General features: G+C 44.7%; 2 protein-coding genes across 2 annotated transcripts; one reads left to right on the top strand and one right to left on the bottom strand.

Annotated features, from left to right (window-relative positions):
* Positions 1-293: 293 nt before the first annotated feature.
* UBXN6 (UBX domain protein 6) lies at positions 294-4,916 on the top strand. The gene is made up of 11 exons (XM_065745970.1): positions 294-406; positions 605-759; positions 1,034-1,095; positions 1,361-1,492; positions 1,748-1,845; positions 2,209-2,284; positions 2,371-2,455; positions 2,663-2,882; positions 2,988-3,118; positions 3,716-3,861; positions 4,321-4,916. Exons 1-11 carry the CDS (start codon positions 324-326, stop codon positions 4,447-4,449), a joined length of 1,317 nt encoding a protein of 438 aa, XP_065602042.1. The 5' UTR covers positions 294-323; the 3' UTR covers positions 4,450-4,916.
* A 654-nt stretch (positions 4,917-5,570) lies between these two features.
* On the bottom strand, positions 5,571-19,443 carry CHAF1A (chromatin assembly factor 1 subunit A). Its single transcript, XM_065745881.1, has 14 exons — positions 19,395-19,443; positions 18,369-19,183; positions 16,024-16,080; positions 14,122-14,363; positions 13,511-13,571; positions 12,933-13,001; positions 12,313-12,536; positions 11,653-11,821; positions 11,368-11,448; positions 11,191-11,280; positions 10,710-10,971; positions 9,626-10,113; positions 7,265-7,358; positions 5,571-5,891 (listed from the first exon to the last, which is right to left on the bottom strand). Exons 1-14 carry the CDS (start codon positions 19,441-19,443, stop codon positions 5,794-5,796), a joined length of 2,799 nt encoding a protein of 932 aa, XP_065601953.1. The 3' UTR covers positions 5,571-5,793.
* Positions 19,444-20,012: the final 569 nt, after the last annotated feature.

The following is a 20,012-nucleotide window of genomic DNA, read 5'->3' as shown; positions in this document are numbered from 1 at the left end:
GCCCCTCCACTCCCCGCGAGGAGCTGCGCCTCAGCCTCCCCTTCTCTGTGCCGACCAAACCAGGGGTGGGGCTGGGGGTGACGTGTGGGCTTCGCGGTCGGTTCTAGTCGGTGCGGGGCTGCCTCGACCGACCCAGGGAGAGCCCTCGGCCGCCTGGAGGACCGCGCACAGAGGTGCAGGGATAGAGCGGCACGAGGGCGGCGGCGGCCCCGCCCCTTCCGGCAGCGGTCACGTGAGAGGGGCGGAAGTAGGAGGGGTGGAAGTAGGAGGGCGGGTGTGGCCGTTCGCGTTCCGGTGCGCGTTCGCGTCCCGTTCCCGTCGTTATGCGCAAGTTCTTCCAGGAGATCAAGGCCGACCTGAAGTTCCGGAGCGCGGGGCCCGGCCAGAAGCTCTCGGAGCCGGCTCGGTACGGGGCTCTCCGCTGTCGGTCCCGGCGGCGGAGCTCGGCCCGGGATGGCCCGAGTGCAGCTTGCGGTGCCGGGGGAACGTGCTTTGAGTCTCTCCAAAGGGCGCTTCGGGTGCCGAAAGCAAACGGGTTGCTGCCGCTCCGCGGGAGGCGGTGTCCCGGGAGCTGCCCCTTGAGCTGCGTTCTGTCCCGCCCCAGGGTTCCCAAGGAGAAGCCGAAAGTGGAGGCGGCACCGAAGCCTCGGCAGGGACCCACTGATGAGGCGCAGATGGCGGCGGCGGCAGCGCTGGCCCGGATGGAGCTGAAGCCCAAGGCGAAGTCACCCTCCTCCCAGGGGGCCATCAAGAATCAGGGTAGGAGATTGCTGGAACGGGTTGGCAGTGATAGCTCCAAGCTCAGCCAGCTGCTGGAGGCCTGAGTCTGAAAAGAGAGCCCCCAGCAGCTGGGCAGCTGGAGCTGGCTCCTTGATGACAAGCCTCTTAGAAATGGGGCTAAGGCACACCCTGAGCCAGAAGCAGAGCACCCATGGAAGTGTTTGCTTCCCTAGAGCAAAACAGTGCAAAACCCTCTGAGGAACCACTTGGGGTCTGTGCTCCTGCTGCTGTAACTGGCGTTTTTCTCTCCTAGTGAGAAAGGAGCTGATGGCTGAGGCAGCTGCAAGTGAGAAGGGTGTTTCTGCAGACCAAGAGGTACGAGGCGTGCTGCTGTTCCCTAATCATGTTAAAACGTGTGCTTTGAGAGTGCTGCTGTACCTGTCTTATAATCACAGAATCACTCAGGTTGGAAAAGACCTTAAAGCTCATTGAGTCCAACCACGACCTAACCATACTGTCCTACTGTCCTATAAAGAGATGCTGTAAATCCACAAAAACAAAACAAAACCAACAAAACCCCACAACAATCCCATACAAAGCTTTCTGTTACTCAGTTGTGCCTGGTTTTTGTCTCTCTTAGGACCCAGCCTTCTCAGATAAGGAAGGTGCAGCTGAACCCTCCGTTTCAGGGGTCTATTTCATTTGCCCGTTGACCAGCGCAGTTGTAAGGAAAGATGAGAAAGAAAAGCACATCAGGGAAGCCATCCAGTCGGTGAGCTCCACGTCTGCTTCTTTTGTTCTTTCCATTTTAACTCATTTTGTACATTAATCCCCTCAAGCAATGCAGAAGTGACCTCTTAACATCTGCCTTCTCCATCTCCCACAGTGAAGGCTGTGTTCAGATGTTATAAATGCCTGCCCTTTGGCTTGCTATAAATGCTGACGCAGGGAACTCTAACCTACGTATCCCTTTGACTGTACAGAATAATCAGTTCCCCCATGACCAGCTCCTCTTCTTCTTTCCCAGTATTTCTCTGTAGACCCAGTGGCTGCCTCCATCATGGAGATTCACACCTTCAATAAGGACCGGGAGAAAGTCCGAGTAGGCGTGGAAACCATGGCCAAGTAAGTAGGAAGGAGTGTGCAGCGAGAGGGCTTCGTCCCTCCCCTGGAAGGTTAACAGGCACTGCTGCACTCCAGGCAATGTCTGAAGGAAAACAAAGCCAAATGCTTGAAACATCTCAGCCAGGTGGTGCTGTCAGTTGAAATAAGGTCATTGCTGAAACACTTTGTGTTGATTCACTGGTCCAAGAGGTTTGGGAGCTGCTGGTTGAGATCAACCACCCCCGTATTTTGCTTCCCTTGTTTTTTCAGCTTTTATCTGAGACCTCACAGTATTTTTCACAGTTCTTTTCATTATGCCCAAGAGCAGCACGTCCTCAAGTGCCTGCTTTGATCCGTGAAGTACATTCATTCCTCCTTCTGCAGGTACTTGGACAATATCTATCTGCATCCAGAGCAGGAGAAGTACAGGAAAATCAAGCTGCAGAACAAAGTGTTTCAGGTGAGACGAAGACTGCTGCAGATGCTCTGCCTAGGGAACTCCTTGCCTGGAGCAGACTACATTTAACTCTTTTCCTTTTCTTCCAGGAAAGGATAAACTGCCTGGAAGGCATACATAGATTTTTCCAGTCTGTTGGGTTTGAGACAAAAACACTGCCTGTTCCAGGACAAGGCAAGATATTTAAGTGTATTAAAGTGAAGGCAGCAGTTTGAGTGGTGGGACAGCCCAGGGGAGGCTAGCTTTGGTTGTTCTCTAAGCTCCACGCTTCAAGGCTGTTACATGAACAGCCTCTCACCCTGCATTTTCCTTGTTAAGACAGCAGGTTTTCTGGAGAATATTGCCCTTAGATTTCATACATTACTGTGCTTTTGGTTGTAGACACCACAGAAGAGTACTACGTACTGAAGGAAGAAATGCTGGCCAAGTTGGAAGACCTCAAGGACTACAAAGAGCAGCTGTTAAGCTGTGAGCCCTTGAGACTGCAGCTGGATCGCCAGCTCTGTGTGTTCAAACCATCACCTGAAGCTGCTCGATTTGAGCTACCAAATGACTTCTACAGCCTCACTGCAGAAGAGATCAAACGAGAGCAGCGGCTCCGGTGAGCGGGTTTCAAGTGAGGGCCTCAACTACCCAGGGGGCACACGATGCCAGCTAGCTGCCTTACACCTCTTCTTCATGCTAAAAAATCACTCTTTATCTAAAGGACAGAAGCAGTGGAAAAGGCTTCAATGCTGAGGACGAGAGCCATGAGAGAGAAAGAAGAACAAAGGGAAATGCGGAAGTACAACTATACTCTGTTACGAGTCAGATTTCCTGACGGTTACCTTCTCCAAGGTAAGACTTCTTGCCCTTTCTTTATGCACCCCAAATAGCTTTTGACAATGCTTGTAGCAAAAGAGATTGCTAAGCAGGCTTGGGCTGTGCAGAACACAACTATTAAGAGTGAATACAGAAAGAGAAATACGGAGTGAGGTAATGTTTCAGCTGCATAGGGCTGGATCTATAAACCAGGGTTCACTGTAGAGGAGAGAATCTCAAGGCATTACTAATTAAATGTGCTCTTCCCAGGGTACTGCTAGCAAGCTGGAATCATTAGATGAGTTTGCTATAGTAACCAGCATGAAATTGCCTGTGTGGTGGGAAACTGTACAGCAGTACAAATCCTCTTCAATTTTTGCAGTAGAACTCCAGAAATAGTTCCAGGCTTTCCCAGTTCTTTGTTACAGCCTGGCAGGGGTTTACAACATGTGAAGCAGCACTTTTCTTTAGGAATACTGCTTTTATACTTCAGTTAAATTAGGCTCTTCCACTGGCACTGAAGTAGTTTATAAAGTTAGCATCAGTACTGGAGCCCTGTAAAACCTACCACAAAAGATTGCATTTGCTAAATGCCAGAGATGACTCCTTTAAGTCACTTTTTCTTCATGGCAGGGACTTTTTATGCACGTGAACCTGTATCTGTGCTCTACAACTTCGTAAGAGAAGCACTCAGAGATAACTGGCTGCCCTTTGAGCTTTTGGGGCCTGGAGGTCTCAAACTGACAGATGAGAACTTGGCGTTCAATGAGTGTGGGCTGGTGAGTAAGAGATGGCACCACCTTGCACAGGGCACTTCAGGTGGCAGCAGAGCCCTAGCTGCTGGGTCAGCTGCTGCTCATAACTTAAGACTGCATCCTCAGCCTTCAGCACAGTAGTGCTCTGTCCCTTTTCTAAGCTCAAACTCAAGGCTAGGAGGCCTCCATCAAAGAAACTTTAAGGACCTACATCTGTCTTTGCCAGCACTGATACCCAAGGGCTAGTGCCTGCTCTGGGAAAACATAGAAGGCAGCTACTGTGAGCCAGGTACAGCTCTAGCATAAAGCTTCCAAGAGCAAGCCCAAAGCAGAGTGCCCCAAGGAGCTTCCTGCAGAAATCCAAACCCCTGTTGAAGTGCTAAGCTTTTTCTTTTCAGGTGTGTGAACACATGTTAGGAGAAGGTCAAAGTATGGATTATATAAGCATTGCTGTAGCTTAGTAACACTGCTCTCTCTGTCCAGGTCCCCTCAGCTCTTCTGACTCTTTCCTGGGATGCAGCAGTCATGTCAGACATTGAGGCAGCAGGACAAGAACAACCAGCAAGCCCCCTGAAACCAGAACTTCTCTCCCATGTCCAGACACTGTCTTGAAATAAAGGGGAATGGATTCAGCAGTGGTGGTTTTAGACTGTTCCCTTATGCTGGAGCATCCAACATGTGATCTCAGAACTGACTTTTAGCCCTGCAGAGTGGGAGGCTAGAGATTCAGACATTATAGACCAACCTTGCAGTTATTTCTACAACTCAGCAGCCATATCTAAGGCAGTCTTGCTCAATAAAGCTTCACAAGACTGCACTTAGTGGCTTTAAGTACAAAGTTCTAGCAATGACTGTTTAAGGTATTTTTAAGACCACAATGAAGTACCACTTTCCTTCCTTGGAGGAGGGATGAGATGCTAATAAATGTCTGGATGACAAACTGATTGAGCCTGGATATTGGGCTGGGCTTAGAATTCAGCTTTCCCTTTTGCTTCTACGTGCACTGTAACTCCTATTGGAGAGAGTATATTTAGATAATGTTATATTCAGTCTAATTAAACTGATTATTTAAAGACTCAGTTCTGCTTCAAGTTATTTGAGTCACATTGCTCTTACTTGAACTGCAGCTGAGCTCCAGTCATTGCTGGAGCTAGCATTAATGTGCAGCTGGGGGATTACTCCTCATCTTTTCAGGGCACCTGCAGACAGAAGAGCCAGCCTGGGAAACAAGCAACAAGCAACAGCTATTTATACTACATTGTTCCTCTGCTGAGAGATTAAACCCCAGCCAGTATTTCAGAGAACTTGTTCCTCAGCAGCTGAGAAGCCTTATAAAAAGTTAAAAACCACAGCAAGCTTGTTAACTTCCATATGCTTAAATCTTAAAGCTCTCCTGGGGGACAGAGATCAGCTTTTATACACGCATACACCTTCTATTGCAGCAATGTATGCAAGGGACCAGGCATCTGTCACTAACCTGCTGTGTAATTAATACCAGACTATCAGAAAAGAGGAGGAACAGCTTGCAGGTATTTTCCAAAGGCATAGCTGTGGAGCAAGTAAAATCACAAACAGGATAATACAGATAGCATAAAATCAAATGTAATTGTACATCATTCATACCCAAGGGCATGCTATACATTATGAACAGAGGAAGTCTCAAGAAGCATCACAATAAGCTCATTTAAAGAACCCTCCACTAACATAGATGCTTTCCATTACAAAGAAGTATCAAAATTTCAATAATGCTTTATTAAGGGCAGATTAATATGCAATATTTTTTAAGCTAAAAACTAAAAGTTTAAGCTTCCATCTGGTCTGAAGCAGAACAAAGTGCTGTCTTCTCTTTACAAGAAATATGGAATACTTTCAAGTATCTTGTTCAAAGATACACAGGGTTTTAAAATTTCTAAACAATTCTACATACATACAGAGAAGTTAGTAGGCATTTAAGTCTCAAACTGTATTAGATGGGCTGACCGTGTTGGCATCCTGGTGAGCAGCAGTTGTTCCACTGGATTCTGGAGCTGTTTCAGTAACTGCCAATGTTGAATCTGCAGAGTAGAAAACGTCTTTCACATTTTGTTTTTTAAGTGCCTTCATTAAACCAGTCAAATTTGACTCCTGCCACATGTGCATCCAGTTACAAGGCTCCTTTTCAGTAGCATTTGGAATTAACACTGGATTTTAGCATTGGGTTATGCCAACACAGAGTTAAAATTCTAAGAATCGAGACTTTTTAGTGCTTCAGGACTAAGCAGAGCTGCTACCAAACAGCACTCATCCTCAGAGCAAGAGCCTATGAACCTGAAGCAAGGCTTCAAGGCTTCCATCCTGCTGCAGTCATGTAATAAGCAAAAGCAGCTTAAGATTAAACACAAAGCTTCTTGCCAAGCAGCTGTGTTGTCAGCTGTGGAAGGTGAGAGGAGGAACGTAACACCAGCTCAGATAGAAAGAGAACCAAGATGTGTCTGGAATGGATCAAACCTCCATAGAATTTAATATTTTGGGAACACACAGAAGCCCTCACCTATCAATTAAAGGAGTTGCCTAATAATAATTAACAAAAAAAAGCCACTTAATTCAGGTTGTGCCAGTAGCATTGTGAGAGAGCTATTGTGAGAGCTGTAGGAAAACTTGGATGCTTTAAAAGCAGTTCAGAGGACCTAGTTGCATATGGTTTGTGTTAAAGTTATTGATCTGCATGATCAAATACATGTAGTTAAAACCTCACTGAGATGAAAGGAGCTCTTCCTTTCCTCATTTCACTGTTTCTGAATCTATAGCCTGAAAAGCTATAGCAATAGAGCTTTGGAAGACCCTTTTCCAAGAGATAACTGGGACACAAATATAAACAACTGCTTAGATTCTAGCACATAGCTGTACAACACTGATCAAAGCACCCATCTGTCACGCAGCTGAGAGCTTGGTTATCTGGTGCTATTTCCTTCAGAATGGACACTTCAGCATGTACTTAAGACTTCAAGAAGGCAGCAAAGCTAAGCTCCAGACCTTGTTAGTCCTGGAAGAGCTCTGAATGTAAGTATGCAAGCCCCAGAGATGAGCCCTTCTCAGAAACATTTACTGTTATTAAGTGGATCTGCTGCTAGCAGCCCAAATGTTCACTTCTCTTATCAGAAACAAACTGTAATGCTGGCAGACAAATGCTATTCACAAACACTTTGCTCTGCTTTGGAGGGAGGAGGGAAAAGAAGGGCAAGAGCAGATTAGAGAAGATCATAAAAAGCAAAGAAGCAGCTAGAATAAGTCATAAAAGCAGAAAAACATCTTGAATAAAACATCTATGGAGAAAAACACAAAGCTTGGAAAAACTGCAGCAAAAAAAAACAGTGACAGGTTTAGTTTCTACTCCCCCATCTGTGAGTGATTGTCTGCCAAGAGCCTGCTATCAATTATTTTTTCCCACCTTTGCATGGCTGTACATCCACAATCATGCAGTCGTCATCATCCTCATCTTCCTCAGTGTCTGCCTGAAACCCATCCATATCCATTGCTTCAGCCTTAAGGGGAAGAGGAGGGGAAAAAAAGGATGTTACAAGATGCACAACAGCAAGGTGACAGTGCTAAGGTGCAAGATCTTGCACAGCCAATGCTGAGGAGGACTGCAATGGACATTTCTCACAATTAGTGCTCAAAGCAGAGTTCAGACAGGCAGGTATGGAAGTTTGCAGGGAACAGCACACACTGACTACTGGAAAAAGCCTGGCTCTGCAATGGCACACACAGCAGGAAGCACGCCAAGCTTGTGCACCATGTTTACTATTACACAACGTAATTACACACCTAGAAGTCAGTTCAAGCCCCAATTAAAGTCTGACTCAGTTTTGTTTTTCATATATTCATATATATATATATATTTCCCTTAAAAAAGATATATATGTAATAAAGAGATATATATATCTTTTTAAGGGAAATCTTCCTCCTCTCTTGATTCTTGCTTCTGAAGTCAAAAAGCAACTTTGACTTGTCAAATTTAAGCTCGTTCTCCCTGACTCATTTTTGTCAACAAACTTTTCTTCAGGGAAGGATGACAGTTCTTTCCTTGGTGACACTATTTGCTGCCCTGAGAGCAGCAAAAACTACTCACTTTGAATCAGGAAAGGATACAAATGCAAGGAGTGATGCAAGCTGAAGCTGTCCTGCATCAAACAGCTGCCAGGTTTTTTTCCCCCCTTACTTTCTTCCACTGAAATTGTGGAACTGAAGCCTCAGAATTTGGTCCCTGCCCATACAGACTGCTCCAAGTTGAGTTTTAAATTTACAGCTCCCATTAAAGTTGCAGCTTTCAGATCAAGCATTCCCCTCCTACACATGCTGAGGTATTTCAGTACCAAGTTCTTTCTCTGCAGCTTATGTAAGAGCACCTTTACTTACAGAAGAGCCCTGGCACGAGCTTTGTGGCAGAGCACTGCAGGCCATGTAGGAGAACAATTAGCAGGTCAATGCTGTCAGGTTCCCTAATTTCTCCACAAGCTCCAGCCTTGCTCAGCAGGAAGGATGGGATCTCAATACCTGAATGCTGCTGATTTAGATGACAAGTATGATAGGCTCCCAGGAACCTGACACCTACCTTTGTTCTGAGCTGCACTACATCACATCTCACGAGGGCAACTGAGATGCTTTCAAGAGCTTTGAAGAATTTGGGCCAATGGTGTAACTGTACTAAAATAGTTAGTTTCACTATTTCTGCTTATATTCAAGTACTTGGACAGAATATCAAGCAGAGCTTTTTAAATATATATTTTTCTAATTTTTAATCTCTGCTTTTGTTTAGTGCATAAGAAAAAAAGCCAAGCAGGTACAGTTTGGGGACTGAACAGTTTCTCAGCTTTCTGATCCCTATCAATACTTGATTGCAAATCTTCAGTAGAAAAGCTGAAGTATTAGAGAATAAACTTGGAAAGAAAAAAGCACAAGAAGCCTTGAGCAAGGCTTCCTTCCTCCCCCTTACACACAGGGGAGTAATAAATCCACTGAAAAGTGCAAACCAGTCCTGTCTGTAGGTTTGAAAGCACACACTTGATAACAGCAGGCTTCAGGACCTAAAACCTTACTGTCTTAAGTACACGGACAGCATCAGGCAGCCAAAGCACTGATAACATGCTTTTCAACCATACTTTTGGATAATTAAGCTCTTAATACTACTCGTTTGCCTCTGCTTTTCAGGGTAACCACAACAGGAAGAATGCAGATTAGAGCTGGCACAGTAACTGCTCCAAATCTATCTCCTTTGCTCCTGTGTTTTTTGTTGTTTTTTTTTTTTAAACCAGCTCTTGAAATTCAGCTTTACATATAATAGCATAAACCTGAGACTTTGCAGTCTGTTGAGCTGCAGCATTTAGAAACCATATTTAACTAGTACGTGTGCATCTGATGCAAGTCACCAGCCCAGGCTATGCATCTGGCAGCCATACACACAAATTACATACAGCTGGAAAACCAAGGACATGCAGACACTCAAAACTATTCACAGCTTGGAAGCAATCACTGCCAAATAGCCGAAAATGGAAGAACAGCAGGAGATCAATGTTTCAAGTGAAACAATCCAAGTTAAGGGAAAAGAAACCCATCTCCTTAGAATTGCAAAGTTTCGGAGGGGAAGGAGTAAAAGGATTTTTTTTGTATGACCAATAGTAGCTTAATATTTTGACTCTGCTGATGGCAAATTTAGGTTGATCTGGGAGCTGTGGCACGATACCTGCCTACTGGAGACACACAGCTGCATTCCTGCCCTTCCTTACTGGGTAAGAGTGCTGTGAAAGCTCACCTGTTCAGCATCCCTAGGCCTTTTCATGAATTTAGTGATGGACATAGTTCCAGTGGACTTCCTCTTTACTGACACAGGGGTGATCTGCACAGGTGCCAAGCCTGGCACACTGCCACCATCCTCCTTTCCAGAAGAAGGGACTTGTGTGATGTAATTCCATTGGCAAGGGACAGGAAGGTGCTCTTGATCAAAATTCTTCAGCACCTCCGAGTGGACGTACCAGCACATCCGATATTCAGGTCTCTTCTCATACACAGAGTTCTCAGAAATGATTCTCTTTAGCCTGGCTTTGGAAGGGACACCACTGTCCTCACCAACGGGTGTCTGTGGCCGGGATGTGTTGGGGCTCACAGGGCTCGTGTCACCACAGTCAGCAGCTGCAGTCACATCACTGAACAGTCCTTGCCGGCAGCACTCCTGGAACTCCTGGATGATCACTTTGCTCCCGTTCACATTCCCATGGAGCAGTGGCAGAAGCTGGCCAAGGACTGCAGAGAAGAAAGGTTGCACAAAGATGGTAGAGATGAGCTATTTAAAGGTCAAGAAAAGCCCAGCTGATATAAGGTCAGTATGCACGCCCCAGGAAAGGAGACAAACAAGATCAGATTAATTTTAGATATAGGATTGCAACAGAAGCTAAACTCTATATAGATAAGTCAGCCAAAGGGGAACGTTGAAGTGAGAATTTCAACCTCTATTGAAGCCTCGTGGGGCATGATTCACACCCTTGCATTAATCACATGCAGGACATACTCCCTGTAGAGTTTACACCTCTCTCCCTGAGCAACACACAATTAAGATGGCTCAAGCACCTCCAGTAAGCAGTCCTAAATCTGAACCTTCTGAATTCAGTCTTGTTGGCATTGTTTCCTGGACTATCTGAAGCAAGAGCATCTGGAGTCAGTAACAAAGGCCATACAGCATGCAATGCCAGAAAACTGATTCTCAAAAGACCTCACTTGAATTTGAGGTAGATCATAAGCAGAACATTCTGATACTATAACTTGATTAAAAAAAAATCCATTATCCCAAAAGTGGAGCACAACAGTGCTCAAATACAATTATTTAGCCCTTCATGTCTTACTCTGCTGATCTTTTGCTCTTTTTTTGCTACATTTCTGTATCTGCTGTTCTTCCTCAGTGACAGATGAATCCAGGATACATGCTGTGAACTGCTGGAGAACCTTTAGGTCTGCATTTGTGCCACTGTCGTTTTGTGCACTTTCCCAGATGCAGCCAATTTTCACAGGCTGTAGAACATGGAGCCTCTTCCCCTTGGCCATGAGTTCATCCCACTCCTTTGCTTTCAGCTTTTGTCGAACCTTCTGATTCTCTGGATCACATTCCTGAAAAGCCACAGGTGAAAAAGCTTGTTACAACCACTCCAAACAAACAATGTTATTTTAAAAACCCAGCTTCCTGTTGTGTTTACCAAGTTAGACAAGTCTTCTCCTGCACCAAGCAAACATGAGTTATGTCCCTGCCAGGACTACATGATTTCTTCATGCATCAATATTTAGTATTTGGTATATTGGAAGCAAAGATGGAAATCCAGTGACACTTACTTCTGTCACTCCTTCATCTTCAGATAGGTACCCATGGGGTACAAAAAATCCATCGTCATCGTCTTCATCCTCCCCTTCTTCTTCATCATCCTGAAAATAAACTCAGCTCTTTAGAAATCTGTCACTGTCAAGTGCAATTGTTTCTAAAAGCTGCTTTCCAGCACATAGAATCCTTACCCCTTCACTATGGGAAAGGCTTTCTCCAGGTTCCTCCTCTTCCCATTCTTCATCACTATCTACTTCATAGTCCAGTAATTTCTAGAATAAGAAATGCCAATATGCCACCTCAGTTAGTCTGAAAAAGCACGATGCCAGAGTCCACCTAGTGCTAACTCAACAGCAAGACTGAGCACACAAGTGGATCAGCAATCCCAAAGAACAGGTAAACCTGAGCACCACAGATTCACTCTGAGAGCACTGAGGGGGGAAAGAATCCAACTACACTGCTTGTAAGTTACTTACACTGTCCTTTGACCAAGGATTCCTGGGCCGGATCATACTGGTTTTCTTGTTCCACGTGCCCCAGTATGCAGGACGGTGATTTTCACAAAACTGCAGAAGTTTCATTCTACCAAATTTTCCCCTTTCTGGAACAGCATCTGTTTTGCAGTTATCCACTACTACCACATCGCTGTTAAAACAAAAGACTACCATCAGAACACTCCCCTGCTGCTCAGGATAATAACTCCTACAAAACTTCAGTTCAGCCGTGGTATCAGCACAGAACTTGATTGATCAGAACAAACACAATTCAGCTGCAAGAACAGGAGTTTCATATAAGCCACTGCCCCCTTAACAGTACTGTGGGCAACAGCAGCTCTGCCTTAGTTTCAAGAAGTACAATCGATGTCTACCAAAGATGAGCACTACTCAAGGCAAGTAGTTTCTAGTGCTGAAGTGGAGCTGCCTAAAATGAAAGACTTCCTGCAATTAAGGATTTAAGAAACATGATAGAATGAAGGAAATCTGTACCACAACACACTCTCCCTCAGACAGGATTCTCAGAGACAAGCACTGAAAGAAAAGCTGCACCTTCCTATTATCTCTAGTATTAGATTATAGCTTCCTTGAAACCACTCATTACAAAAACAAATGGAGAAAAGCCCCGAGACACAGACTGACCTGTTCACTATGTCGGTACTGCTAGTGACAAAAGTAGGTCCAGTTTTACGTGGCTTACGACACTTGAGCTCTCTCAAGAAAGAAACTTCACTATTCTGTGCACGCAGGAGCCGATCCAGCTGTTCTAAGAAGTCTGGATAAAGGGCAATACGACAGAGGGGAGCTAAGACCATGTTCTCCTTAATTTCAAAAGGAGCAAACTTTCCACAAGAGCCAGCAAGAATCTGAAATGGTAAGTGAGGATTGTTAGGGCCTGAACACCTGAGAAACTCCAGTACCAGCATATTCATAGCATACAAACCACAGGAAAAAAAAAAAGTGAGATTTGAATGAGGGTTTATAATAAGCCCTTCCTATCAGACTCCAGCAGATCTTCTAAAGGTCCACACACTCATTGCAGCAGTAGACAAAGCTGAGATTTTACTCGAGCAACTACAGACTTCTGTCACCTTTACTCTGGTCACAGACTTTAAACCCTTCTCTGTTTTAAAATGAGGAAGTACATAGTAATGGCTTGTACACCTAAGCAGCAACAAGGGATAGATGAGAATGAAACCAGTGTGCTGGTAAGAAGATGACTAATGAAAACCCAACAAAACACAGGCATAGCAATAGCTCACCTTTGGGGCTTGAGGAGTCTTTGGTTTCTGGAAGAATCTTGTAATTTCTGCTTTCTGAGCATTAATACGCTAAGGTCAGAATGAAAATGCAAATTATAATTAAAGGTATGACAAGACCTCATAATTTAAAGTGAACTCAAGCATAACCCAACTTCAAATCTAATGAGGCATAAAACAAAGTTCAGTTGTTTATCAGCTCCTGTGATGCAATAAAAAAAAAGTGGCTGTCTTCTCTAACACACCTACACAGATTCCAAAGTAATTGCTAAGACAACAAATGCAGAAAAAAAATTAACAGATAAAACACAGACACCAGCATCTAAACAAGAAAACTGCAGGATCTAACTGGTGGAACTGCACCACCTGATCCTGTTGGACTGACTCTGCTCCACAGGGACATGCTCATTCTCCAGCAGCAGATGGTGCAGGGGCAGCAAGGCAGGGTACAATGCTGGGAGAACTTCTGGGAGGGTAAAGCAGCAGCTCCACTGTGAATAGCTCAGCAGTGCTCAGCAGGGTGCCAGGGAGCCCATTCACAGCACTTCACCAGAATAGAAGAGCTTAGAAAAAGCATTTACCTTTTCTTCCTCTTTTAACCGTTTCTCCTCTTCTTTCTTTCTCTTCTCCTCAAGTTTTGCCCTGAAATATAAAAGTTCATTTCACTGGTCACAAATCCAAGTATTTGCTTGGACTGTGGCAGGTGAGAAGCCTTAATAATTAAGCCCACATCACACTATGCTTTAAGATAGTCTGTTAAATAAGCATGGCTCTTGACTGATTTGAGTGCACAGAAGACTCTTCTTTCCTTCTAAATCAAATATTGAACTGTTCTAGGCACAAAGCAGCTGGGATCTTTCAAGTTTCCCTCAATACTAAAGTATTTACCAAGTTATCCCATTACAAGCAACTTCCCCAAAGGAGAACAGCAGTGTCTGCAAATGCAAAGTGAGTAGCAAGACTGGTCATGAAGGAAAAACTCAGTGGTTCATGACAGCTCTTTTCAGCCATTTAAGATCAGCTCAGTCAGCAAGCAAAAATCACTGCTGAGATTAAACTCAGGTATAGTCTTTCCAACCACTTAAAATATATTTGTTGACAATAGTTTTGTCCTCTAAAATGGACAGTGGGTATGCAAAGGTTATCACATCATCACACATTTCCCATGGCCTTTAGAAGCCAAGCCACTTACTCCAAGGCTTCCTGCCTCTCCTTGCGTTTCTCCTCCTTCACTCTCAACTTCTCAGCTTTTTCCTTTTCCTCTTTTTCTTTCTTTTCCCTTCTTTCTTTCTCTTTCAGTTCTTTCTCTTCCTCTTTCTTCTTCTTTGCCTCTTCCTTGGCTCGCTCCTTTGCAGCTTTTGCCTCTTCTTTCAGCCTTCCTTTTTCCTCTCTTTCTGCTTGTAACTTCTGCAGCTTGTCAGCACGCTCCTGATCCTAGTTCAAGAAAATCCATTAAGAGAATGTTTTTGTACACAGAAGTAGCATACACACTTGAGTAAAGTGAGGGCATAACTTCTCCAGCTGAGATTGTTGCACTCATCCACACAAACCTGCAAGGTTCTAGCTCCTATAGCTGTAGTTAGGAACTATATCCTATGTGCAGCCCCAGCTAGCTGAACTATCTTGTGTGGCATTTGTGTTAGTTTACTTCATTTCAGGTAATCAGGCAAGGCACTCTATGCTTATTTAAAGGGTAGTATGAGAACAATGAGGGAAGATGGCGAGAATGAAAGTGTTGTTTTCCACATTATTTCACCTCAATGCAACTAAAATTCTCATTATGGGTCTACTGACACAAATGAGAATTATGGTATGCTTACCAAAAAAAAAAGACAAATTTAAGGAAAATAATTTCCCTACACTGTAGACATTGGTAACTCCACAAGGAAACTAGGATATGTCCAAACTCAGAGATATAAACATCCTTCTGGTGCATTTCCAATTTCTTTTTGTTTATTTCACATCTAGATCTTCTTGGCAGGATGAGAAAAAAAAAATCACTGAGCAGCATCACAGTGTACAAATAATGCCAAAACTGTGCCAATGGTAAAAAGCAACACTGTCAGAACTGAGTCACAGCAGCCAGTTATGATCAACTGGGTAGCTCTGGAAAGAGGTATGAAGCTAACAGCAGGAGCAGTGGGTTGATTTAGCTTTTAACACAAAGCTTCCATTCTCATCTCTCTCAAATGTGACTATATAAATAAACATTAGAAGTATAATAGAAAAAAAAAGCAACAGACTGGAATTTTACATGGGGCATTGTGAAAAGCAAGCATCTCAGGGAGTACACTCAGTCACTTATAGCTTATATAAAAAATGCAACCAACCAATTTATAAATTAGTTACTACAAAACACAGTAAGAATTCTCATGCACAGTCCTCCCTGACTGCTGTTAAAATAACAGCCAGCTTTCCAGCATGCAGAGCCCACTCATACAGTGCTGACTGCTTGAGCACTCCACGTGATCCCTCAGCCTCCTCTGTATTTAGCACTGCATGACTGAAAACAGAATGGGCAGCAAAATTATCACACTGCTGTTTCGTTAGGATGTTCTGACTAGCAGCATTTGAGTGGACACACAGCCTTAAGCATTTCCAGCAGCTATGTCCAACAGTTTCTTCAGCAAGCCATAAAACCATCAGCCCTTTTGCCTCACTTATTGAGGAACTGATGCTACTTTTTGTGTTTTAAAGGGAGAAAGGTGAGAACAGTGAGGCAGGAACCCTGAACAGAAGGCTTTCAAGGATTTTGCTTGTGCGTGTCCACTCTGTAGGCTGCACCCCTCTGAGGAGGGGTTTGAAAACACTCCCAAAAACATTTTGATGAGCAGTCAGCAACATTTAGAGTTTCTCAATACCTTCCTAAAGTGCACTGTGGGCCACCCACACTTCGTTAGGTATGCATTAAGAAGATTTTGGAACAAACTGAGTACTTTAACCACATGCATTAAGAATCTTCCATATTCATCAGCAAGGAAAGCCAGGAAAAGAGCTGTTATAAGGAGACTGAGATGAAACACACAGGGCTTTGCTTACTATTCAATGCAAAAGCACAGCAGGTTAACTTTCTATGTCAGTGAAAATGCCTTACTCTTTGCAATCTCAGCTTCTCCTTCTCTGCAGAACTTTTGTGGAGTTTCTGAGATACCTGAAATCACAAAAGGCAAGTTTTATAGATCCATATCATTCTTTCTCATGAGACACTCAAACTACTAAAAAGAACAGCAAGCTCCATTTAAACTACATTAGCTTTTTTTCAGATTGGTATATTCACCAACATAAGCATTCCTTCAGCACTAGATACACTTGAGCTATATTCTTAGACCCAATCTCACTGATTCATATTTGAGCCAGAATACATCTAACTGTTTCAGTTTACATTAAGTCCTCCTATTACTAGACTTTGCATAAACAAATCCTTCTACTTAGTCCTGAGGTATCATCTGCAGTCTAACACCACACATACAAAGACAAACAGGAGGTACAGCTGCTATAAATCACAAGGGCATGACAGAGAGCACAACACTAATTCAAAGGACCCAACTTTGCCATATAAACTTTTTTTGTGGCTCCCATTTCTTTTTGCCAGGTTACTTAGAGCTTCCTAAGTACAAGGACTATTAGCAGTATTTCCACACTGTTCCTGTGGGTGACTATAGCCCTTTTACCCTTCCATTAATATCAGTGCATCAACCCTATGGGTCACACTTTCAGTTAAAGCCATTATTCCCAAGGAACAAAGGTACAGAGGTACTTGGTATCTAAAAAGAGTAGCACTCCTTGACACATCAGCTTCTGACCCATCTCTACTTCACCACACTCTGGCTTGGTTTCTTGTATCCACCTCTTCCTCCTGCCATTCTCAGGCAAAGGTAGAGCATTTATCCCTATGATTAAACAAAACACACCAAATGCTTTATTCCCTATACTCAGACACAGAAGTTCAGAGTGTAAAGCTGCATCGGGTGATTCTGTACTCACATAATGCAAAAGTAGAGTACTTTAAACAGGGAGCTTTAGTTTAAAGAGGTGTTTCTGCTTTAGAAAGCAGACATTCTAACACAGATAACAGTGCAGTTCAGCACAGATATCAAACTCTTTCAAACAGAATGAACCGTGCCAACCTTGCATCACACCAGGCAAAATTAATAACTTGTTGACGTGATTATGGCACATCTAAAGTCAAATACTCTCTTCTGTTCTGCTATACTAGATATATTTCATGCCTACTTGGGTCTGTGTGTGCATTTACAAGTGATATCACAAGTTTTAACAGCCTGAAACCAGAACTGGGCAGCTCTCCCCAAGAAAATGCAAACAGTAGAAAAAGTGGTCAGGCCACAGTGAGAACTTCAAGTCCAGCTCACACAGCACAACATCTGCATACCTGTGAACACCTTCTTCATTCTCCCCTCCAATAATGCAGTTAACCCAAACAAGCACACCAGTCAGAGTCCAGTTGAACTGGAAAGCACGTTCCCCAGGACTGCTCTGCTGTACGGATTTCATCACTGGGTGGTTGTGCTCCCAACCACAGCATCCTCTCCTTACACCTCCACCTATCTGTCCCCCAGGAATACTGAGCACTTTCCAATCACTCAACTCATGACCATTTCAGCCATCTGCACAGACACTGTTGGCTTATAAAGCCTCCCCTTCAGTACAGCACCAAAGCTCATAATAAAGCTCAGGGGTCTCTTGTTACAGGACAGGCACTGACCAGAAGCTAAACCAGATCCCAGCCCCAGGACACGCAGGACTGTCAGCTCAGAGATATCCCACCCCCTCCAGCCCTCAGCAGCATCACATGGTCACAGGAGCACACACTGACTTCTCCCTTAAGCACCCCCATGTTGGATGGAGCACACAAGATGGCTGATTGCACAAGCCTTGCACACTTAATTCCTAGACACACTCATTTGACTGACTTCAGAGGGAACACTGCACTTCTGCTAATGCCCTGCAGTTTCACTGAAGTGTTTTCAACAGCCCAGATTCAAGACTTCAGAGCTGGTGCTGGAAGTGAGATGACTAACAAAAAAAACCACAAAACCTACAGCAGCAATAGAGAGAACAGAATGGAGGTTATAAAGCACTACCTGCTGCACAGAACTATTTCTGAACTCTGTCCATACCCCAGTTACTAAGGTGGCACATCCCAAGGCATACACTTTACAATCACTTTGTGAGAAAATGAAACTGTAGTTGAAGCTTAAAGCTGCAGTCACACTACTCAAACATAGCAACACAAAACCAAGATTTAAACAGTCTATCCACACAACTGAAAGGAGGATTCAAGAAGGTAACCATTCAGTTACGTTACTAATAGATGGACACTGCCTTCCACATGTTCTAACAATCTTTGTGAATATCTTATTCATTCTTTTCATGACATACAACCCATCTACAGTGAAATAACCAAGAAAAGAGACCAACCTTCCTAACAGGTGTTGAGACAGCTAAAGGACTAGTATTTCTCTTGGTTTCTGCAACAGGCAGTGCCTCAGGGGAGCTCACAGAGAGAGAGCTTAATGAGGAATTAGTAAGTACAGAGTCTCCTTCATGGGACAATTCTACGGTCTCATTTTCTGATGTGACACTTCCATCCAGAGAAGTGACCTGGGGAGATTTGGCAGCCATAATATCTTCAAGAAGTACTACAGGCATCTTCCCCTCAAATATGACGTCCTTCAGTTCACCCTGATTAACCTTCGTGTTTTCCAAGTTGTTACATTCTGTCAACCCAGAACAAGACTGGATTCCATCTACTAAATCTTCATTTGCAATAGCTTCGCACTGCTCATCAGTCTCCATTGAGTCATCAGTTTGGCTATTTTGAGTGGAATTCAGGCAATTCAGCTGGTTCGTATCTTTTCCTAGCATACCATTAGTCAGAGCTGCAGAAGATGCTTTTGAATCAAAATTAACGTGGTCTACATCATCACTGAGTCTTTGACTAGACTCATCTACAGAGTCAATAATGACAATGATTTCATCTGTGTTATCTTTTGTGCTTTTCTGTATAAAGTGGTCTAACGGACCCTTTCCGTTAACGAGTTTCGGAACAAAATTCACATCTGAATTCAGCTGGCAGTCATTCTCCATATTGTCCGTGGATGCACGCAACATGTCGGCAGAGGAATCCTTACTTTGCCCCAAACCACTCATAGAGCTCTTTTCTTTCTTGCCTTCTGCTTCTGCATCATATTTCTCCTTTGGCACAGGATTCAGGCGCTTGAAAGGCAATCGAGCTGTAACAAACAACATTTTGCTATTTCAGTCACAGCAAACGAATCAGAGGGGTAAAAACAAAAACCAAGATATTCATTTTGCTGTTGAACAGGAGAACGAAACCAGATTACAGCTGTAGGCAGTACACTGCTGAAAATACTCCCAGGCCTAGTGCTTTCTGAAGGCACAAGGGCTTCACAAGGGGTGACAGAGGCTCTCTCGCAGCCTTACCTTGCACGAGTCTCCGCGGGGGAACGGCCGCTTTGTCTCTGAACTCCATGGCTACAAAAGGGAAACAAAAAAGAGCCCAGTGAATGGCCAGGCCACGCTGCCGCCCCACCACCGGCCCCGGGCAGCTCCCGGCGGGCACAACCGGGCCCAGCTCAGCCTCCGGAACCGAAGGAAACCGAGCACCCGAAGGAACGGCACCGCCCAGGGCCTACACCGAAGCGGTACCTCCACTCCCGAGCCTCCTTTGTTACCTCAGGAAGGCCCCGCGCACTCTGAAGGCCCGGAAGCCCCGCAATGCCCCCAGGCCTTCCCCTACCTGCCATGGCAAGAACGCCACGGCTCCAGCGGCTGCCGACCCGAGCGGATCCGGCCCGCTCCGGCCCGCTCCGTCCGGTTCCGGCCCTCCGCCTCCCGCTCGTATTTGGCGGGAGCCGGGACGACCCCGCGCCTGCCCGCGCTGATAGGCGGAGAGCTCCCACGTGACTCGCTCTTCCGCCCGCCCTGCCTCCGCCCGCGTCTCGCGAGGAGGCTCGGCGCTGGCCCCGCCCCCTCGTCGGCATTGGTCGGAGCGAAGGGAGAGCGCTGATTGGCGATCGCAATTGTCACTCTCGCTCACTG

The sequence above is a fragment of the Cyrtonyx montezumae genome, unplaced genomic scaffold (assembly GCF_038088225.1).
Source record: "Cyrtonyx montezumae isolate F1298 unplaced genomic scaffold, pur_monq_1.0 scaffold_39, whole genome shotgun sequence".
NCBI classification, from domain to species: domain Eukaryota; kingdom Metazoa; phylum Chordata; class Aves; order Galliformes; family Odontophoridae; genus Cyrtonyx; species Cyrtonyx montezumae.
Note: the sequence above shows the minus strand (reverse complement) of the source record. Positions and strands in the feature narration are given on the sequence as shown.

Coding starts and splice junctions, on each gene's coding strand:
- UBXN6 (XM_065745970.1), top strand. CDS start 324: ATGCGCAAGTTCTTCCAGGAGATCAAGGCCGACCTGAAGTTCCGGAGC. Junction 760..1,033: donor GGGGGCCATCAAGAATCAGG/GTAGGAGATTGC, acceptor TTTCTCTCCTAG/TGAGAAAGGAGCTGATGGCT. Junction 1,096..1,360: donor GTGTTTCTGCAGACCAAGAG/GTACGAGGCGTG, acceptor TGTCTCTCTTAG/GACCCAGCCTTCTCAGATAA.
- CHAF1A (XM_065745881.1), bottom strand. CDS start 19,443: ATGGAGTTCAGAGACAAAGCGGCCGTTCCCCCGCGGAGACTCGTGCAA. Junction 10,972..11,190: donor AAGATGAAGGAGTGACAGAA/GTAAGTGTCACT, acceptor GTGGCTTTTCAG/GAATGTGATCCAGAGAATCA. Junction 7,359..9,625: donor GGCCTAGGGATGCTGAACAG/GTGAGCTTTCAC, acceptor CTTCCCCTTAAG/GCTGAAGCAATGGATATGGA.